The sequence below is a fragment of the Podarcis muralis genome, chromosome 10 (assembly GCF_964188315.1).
Source record: "Podarcis muralis chromosome 10, rPodMur119.hap1.1, whole genome shotgun sequence".
Classification (NCBI taxonomy): domain Eukaryota; kingdom Metazoa; phylum Chordata; class Lepidosauria; order Squamata; family Lacertidae; genus Podarcis; species Podarcis muralis.
In genome coordinates, this window is record NC_135664.1 from 71111760 (window position 1) to 71118591 (window position 6832).

The following is a 6832-nucleotide window of genomic DNA, read 5'->3' on the forward strand; positions in this document are numbered from 1 at the left end:
TTTGGATATGCAGAAGGTATTAAAAATAAATTTAAGGAACCACAGAAAGAGGGGGAAGGAAACTGCTAAAATGGAGGAAAACACCTTCCTTGCAAGGTGCTTTGAAGTCCCAACTTGGGGACTTCAAAGCACCTTGCACCTATGATGCCAAGTGATTGACAACCCTACCTACCAGTAAACTCTGGCCTGTGGAGCCAGAAAGGTCCTCCATCCCTGTAGAAAGTGGACTGGCAGCCCCCAATTTTTTGGTTTCCCCCCACCTGCTCTTCTAAACAGTCATTATGTTGTGCTTTGCAGATACGTGACCCAAGCCGAGCAAGAGTCCATGAACGAAAATCTGGAAGAATCCCTCAAACTTTACAGCCAAGCTGATGAAATTCAGCCCAGCGAAAGTCTGAAGGGGTGCATCAAAAACCTGGAGGAGAAGTTGGTGACCCTGGATTTGGATCAGGAGTCGGATGAATATGTGGACGTCTGCCAGAGTGGGCTCCTGTTGTACAAGGAGATACACGACAAGCTGTTTGAGCACCAGAAGGAAGGGGTTGCCTTTTTGTACAGTCTCTTCCGGGATGGAAGGAAAGGTGGTATTCTGGCCGATGACATGGGCTTGGGAAAGACCATCCAGATCATCGCCTTTCTTTCAGGGATGTTCGATGCCAACCTGGTCAGGCACGTTCTACTCATCATGCCAGTTACCTTGGTTAACAACTGGGTGCAAGAGTTTGTCAAGTGGGCCCCGGGAATCCGGGTGAAAGTTTTCCACGGCACTAGCCGGAAGGAACGGCGCCAGAACCTGGAACGAGTGCAGAGCAGAAAGGGGGTCCTTCTCACCTCGTACCAGATGATCTTGGCCAACTGTGAACAGCTCTCCACTTCGGACCAGCAGGAGTTCGTCTGGGACTACATCATCTTGGACGAAGCGCACAAGATTAAATCGCCGTCGGCTAAAACCACCAAATCGGTGTATGCCATCCCCGCCAAAAACCGCATCCTCCTCACAGGGACTCCAGTCCAGAACAACCTACGAGAGCTGTGGGCTCTCTTTGATTTTGCTTGCCAGGGGGCACTGCTTGGCACAGCCAAAACCTTTCGGATGGAGTATGAAAACCCCATCACCAAGGCACGGGAGAAGGACGCAACTCCCGGAGAAAAAGCCCTAGGCCTTAAGATCTCCGAGAACCTGATGACCATCATTCAGCCGTATTTCTTGCGGCGAAGTAAAGGCACGATACAGACGCAGAGCTCAGAACGAGAAAGCTGTTCGCCGGGAGAGGAGAACAGCACTGCTGTCCTAGAGATGCCATCTCTCCCCAGAAAAAACGACTTCATTGTGTGGGTTTACTTAGCGCCCATGCAAGAAGAGATCTATAGGAACTTCCTCGACTTGGACCATATCAAGGAGTTGCTAATGACGACTCGTTCCCCGTTGGCTGAGTTGACCGTCTTGAAGAAACTGTGTGATCACCCCAGGCTTCTGTCGGCGCAAGCTTGCATCCAGCTCGGCTTGGAGGTCTCGGGCTACTCTGAGCAAGAGGAAGGGGAAGCTGAGGCCGTTTCTGACATGACCCGGGAAATCAAAAACGTGCCCAGTCAGGTTCTGATTGAGGAGTCCGGCAAGTTGAGGTTCCTCTTGGCGCTGCTGGAGAATCTGCGGGAAGAAGGGCACCAAACTCTCGTGTTCTCCCAGTCGAGGAAAATGCTCGATATCATAGAGTGCATCTTGACTCATCGGCGTTTTAAGGTGATGCGTATCGACGGGACGGTGACTTGCCTAGCGGAGCGGGAGAAGAGGATTGGCGCGTTTCAGAACGACAAAGGCTATTCGGTCTTCCTCCTGACCACGCAGGTGGGCGGCGTTGGGCTCACCTTAACTGCTGCTTCCCGCGTGGTGATCTTTGACCCCAGCTGGAACCCCGCCACGGATGCCCAAGCCGTCGACCGGGCTTACAGGATCGGGCAGAAGGAGAACGTTGTGATCTACAGGCTCATCACCTGTGGGACGGTGGAGGAGAGGATCTACCGGCGCCAAGTCTTCAAGGACTCGCTCATACGGCAGGGCACGGGCGATAAGAAGAACCCCTACAGGTATTTCACCAAGCAGGAGCTGAGGGAACTGTTCACACTGGAAGATACCAGGAGCTCGGTGACGCAACTGCAGCTCCAGTCTTTGCATGCCAACCAAAGGAATTCGGACCTGCAGCTGGACGAGCACATTGCCTATCTCCACTCTTTGCACATGTTCGGCATATCGGATCACGACCTGATGTACTCACGTGAAACGGCTCACGAGGAGCAACCGGAAGATGAGGAGGCCCATCAGTACATCGAGCACAGGGTTCAGAAAGCCCAAGAACTGGTGCAACTGGAGTCTCAGCTTGTAGACGCGAGACAGCAGAAACGCCCATCAAGATGTCTTCCGTGTAATTGAAGGCCTTCCCTAGATCTTTATTGCAATGTTTGTCTTACCGGGAAGGCCGGCTGCCGTAGGACTTTGGCGATTGCCGGAGTTGAGCGAGAGACTTCTGTTTTTCTGCCCCTCCAGAGACCTTTCTATCAACCAACTTGCTTTCTACTTCGCTCATTTTCGGTCGGCCTTCTTCAGGAAGGGGCAGCCAAAGACGTACCTCCCCCACGGTGATTTTTGGTGGTGCCAAATTTCCACAACCCAGCTTGTCCCAATAATTTATTTGACTCTCCTGTTGGTTTTCCAGTTAACTTTGTTGGGTGTTATTGGGGCGTTATTAGAAACCAGCGTCCACATCCGAAAAATGGAGGATGAGAATATATTCTCGGTTCAAGGCTGCAATTTTCCCTTTCAAAGAACGAGTAGACTTCAGTGGGGGAATGGCTGGCAGCTGAACAATCTTCTGGTTCCAGGTCATAGTTTGCATGGTACTCCGCAAAGTTTAGCAAGGATCAGCCATGCCTGTTTCTCTTCAAAAGGAAATGAGAGGGACAAATGTTGTATTAGACGCAGTGGAGCACATTTAGCTCAATAAGTGTACTGGATATAATTGTTTGGAGTTACCTTTCTCCAGCTGGGGGGAGAGGAAATGAATCAAGCCCCAAGAAAGTGAAAAATGGCTCTTTGGGGTTCTTCCTATTTGTCTTCTGAGCACTTGTTAAAAATAATTACTTGCATAAACTTAGATGCATCTTTAACTGTCTTTTCTAGTAGTAAAGTTTTTCAAATTCAAAAGCCAATATGGGCGTTGAGAGCATTTTTGGGGGCTATTGGAAGAGGGGGCTGTGTTGTTTTAGGGGGCAATCTTCATAATGATTGAAGTGTAGGTGGGGTCCCACGAAGCAAGACACAGCGATAACAGCAAGAACCTTTATTGAACTAACACAACTGGACAACAGGGGCAAAGCAACTGCTTATATATATTTCTGAAGGCCGGGGCCACTCCCACTCCCAATGGGATTGGCTGTCTAAACTTCCAAGCTGCGAATCACGACTCAGAGTTTAAGGGCCAATGGCAGAGGCCCAAATCCTGAAATGTTCTGTGATTGGATAGGTAAAATAAAGGTACCCCTGCCCGTACGAGCCAGTCGTGTCCAACTCTGGGGTTGTGTGCCCATCTCACTTGAGGCCGGGGGCCAGCGCTGTCCGCAGACACTTCCGGGTCACGTGGCCAGCGTGACATCGCTGCTCTGGCGAGCCAGCACCAGCGCAGCGCACGGAAACGCCGTTTACCTTCCCGCTATAAAGCGGTACCTATTTATCTACTTGCACTTAGGGGTGCTTTCGAACTGCTAGGTGGGCAGGAGCTGGGACCGAAAGACGGGAGCTCACCCCGCCGTGAGGATTCGAACCGCCGACCATGCGATCGGCAAGCCCTAGGCGCTGAGGTTTTACCCACAGCGCCACCCGCGTCCCATTGGATATCATGTATCAAATCAGAACACAGGCTCAGAATCCTTAGTCCAGACTCAAACTCAGACAAGCACAGACCACTGAATATATAACAATGATTAATCTTTTAATGCCAGGGTAGGCTTCTAAGGAGACCTGGAAAAACATCACATCTGGCAAACAATGTGCCCCTTTGGTTTTAGATGATACATGGGTAGACGAGTCTAAAAAGCCTGGGATACAAATTTTCACGGCCCTCTAGCATCTATGGTGGGCCATTTACCGGAAGTAATGTATGTAGCATTAACACTAGAAATGTGCACTCGATTTTGTTTTTTTGTTTTTTTTAAATATTTTTTATTGCTTTGTTTTCCAGGGTCAAAGTACAACATTGATACATCGTCAATAACACAACAAAAGCTTTTTTTTTTTTTTAACAAAGTAAAGAAACAAAAAAGAAAAAGATTCACTTTTTCAGATCCTTTTTCAACATCAACTGGACTTCCCCACATCCTCCATCCCTGCTTTCTTTACAATAATAATCAACAGCAAATTAAAACCTTGTTTCATGTGTATTTGTATTTTCATCTAATTATTTACTCTAAAAGTTAAACTTTTCTCAAACATAACTTAGTTTCAATCATTTCCGAATCTCAATATTGAAGCATGTTTTTCTCAAAACTTAGCAAATTCTCAACATTCATATAACTTAAAATGTTTTTGTAAATAGTCCTTAAATTTTTTCCAGTCCTCTTCCACTGCTTCTTCTCCCTGGTCTCGGATTCTGCCGGTCATTTCAGCCAATTCCATGTAGTCCATCAGTTGCGTGTGCCATTCTTCCAGTGTGGGTAACTCCTGTGCCTTCCAGTATTTGGCTATAAGGATTCTTGCTGCTGTAGTTGCATATAAAAAGAAAGTTCTATCTTTCTTTAACACTCTCTGGCCCACAATGCCCAGGAGGAAGGCTTCTGGTTTCTTATGAAAGGTATACTTAAATACCTTTTTCAACTCGTTATAAATCATTTCCCAAAAGGCCTTCACCCTCGGGCATGTCCACCAGAGGTGAAAGAATGTTCCTTCAGCCTCCTTACATTTCCAACATTTATTATCAGACAAATGATATATCTTTGCAAGTTTGACTGGGGTCATGTACCACCTGTACATCATTTTCATAATATTTTCTTTTAAGGCACTACATGCCGTAAATTTCATACCGGTGGTCCATAACCTTTCCCAGTCTTCAAACATAATGTTGTATCCAATATCTTGTGCCCATTTTATCATGGCTGATTTAACTGTCTCATCTTGAGTATTCCATTTAAGCAACAAGTTATACATTCTTGAAAGCACTTTCGTCTTAGGTTCAAGTAGTTCTGACTCTAATTTTGATTTTTCCACCTGGAAACCAATTTTTTTGTCCTTTTTAAAGATCTCTAAAATTTGGGCGTAATGAAACCAGTCTCGCACCTTTCCTTTCAATTTTTCAAAGCTCTGCAACCTCCAAGTGTCCCCTACTTTTTCTATTATTTCACAGTATTTTGCCCAGCCACCCCCCAGAAATGTGCACTCGATTTTGACCAAACTAAGCCTCCTGATGTCTGTTTTGCTCCCGGTGGCTAAGTTGGCTGATATGGTAAGGTAAAGGTAAAGGGACCCCTGACCATTAGGTCCAGTCGCGGACGACTCTGGGGTTGCGGCGCTCATCTCGCTTTATTGGCCGAGGGAGCCGGCGTACAGCTTCCAGGTCATGTGGCCAGCATGACTAAGCCACTTCTGGCGAACCAGAGCAGCACATGGAAACACCGTTTACCTTCCCGCTGGAGTGGTACCTATTTATCTACTTGCACTCTGATGTGCTTTCGAGCTGCTGGGTTGGCAGGAGCAGGGGCCGAGCAACGGGAGCTCACCCCGTCGCGAGGATTCGAACCGCCGACCTTCTGATCGGCAAGTCCTAGGCTCTGTGGTTTAACCCACAGCGCCACCCACGTCCCTGGCTGATATGGTAGCCCTCTTCAAATATCGGAAGGGCTCTCGTGTGGAAGGTAGAGCAAGGTGCTGCTGCTCTGGAGGGCAGGACCCAAACCAATGGGTTCAAAATACAGTGGTACCTCAGGTTAAGTACTTAATTCGTTCCAGAGGTCCGTTCTTAACCTGAAACTGTTCTTAACCTGAAGCACCACTTTAGCTAATGGGGCCTCCTGCTGCTGCTGCTGCGCCGTCGGAGCACGATTTCTGTTCTCATCCTGAAGCAAAGTTCTTAACCTGAAGCACTATTTCTGGGTTAGCGGAGTCTGTAACCTGCAGCGTATGTAACCTGAGGTACCACTGTACAACAAAGGAGATGCTAACTAAACATTGGCAAGAACTCTGTGACATAAAGAGCCATTCAACAGTACAAAAGGTGCTGGACTCTCTTTCACTGGAGGTTTTGAAGCAGAGGCTGGATGGCCATCTGTCGGGGACTCTCTAGCTGTGATCCCTTCCAATTCTGCTGTTACAGTGGTACCTTGGTTCTCAAATGCCTTGGTAATCAAACAACTTGGAACCCAAACACTGCATACCCGGAAGTGTGTGTTCCAGTTTGCGAACTTTTTTCAGAAGCCAAACATGCTCCGTTTTGAGTGTTACGCTTCCGTTTTGAGTGTTACGTTGAGGTCTGTTTTTGCTATTTATATCGCATTTTTGCATTTGTGGCTCTGTTCTGTTTTTGTGACTGTGTGGAACCCAGTTCAGCTACCTATTGATTGTGTGACTGCAGTACAGTGGTACCTCGGGTTACATACGCTTCAGGTTACATAAGTTTCAGGTTACACACTCCGCTATCCCAGAAATTGTGCTTCAGGTTAAGAACTTTGCTTCAGGATAAGAACAGAAATCGGGCCGAGTCAGCAGCAGGAGGCCCCATTAGCTAAAGTGGTTCTTCAGGTTAAGAACAGTTTCATGTTAAGTACGGACCTCCCAAACGAATTAAGTACT

At 47.5% G+C, this 6832-nt stretch overlaps 1 protein-coding gene across 1 annotated transcript; it reads left to right on the forward strand.

The window, feature by feature from the left end:
* The first annotated feature begins 297 nt into the window (after positions 1–297).
* LOC114605612 (DNA excision repair protein ERCC-6-like) lies at positions 298–3246 on the forward strand. The gene has a single exon (XM_028747029.2). The coding sequence runs from the start codon at positions 326–328 to the stop codon at positions 2426–2428; it is 2103 nt and encodes a 700-aa protein (XP_028602862.2). The 5' UTR covers positions 298–325; the 3' UTR covers positions 2429–3246.
* Positions 3247–6832: the final 3586 nt, after the last annotated feature.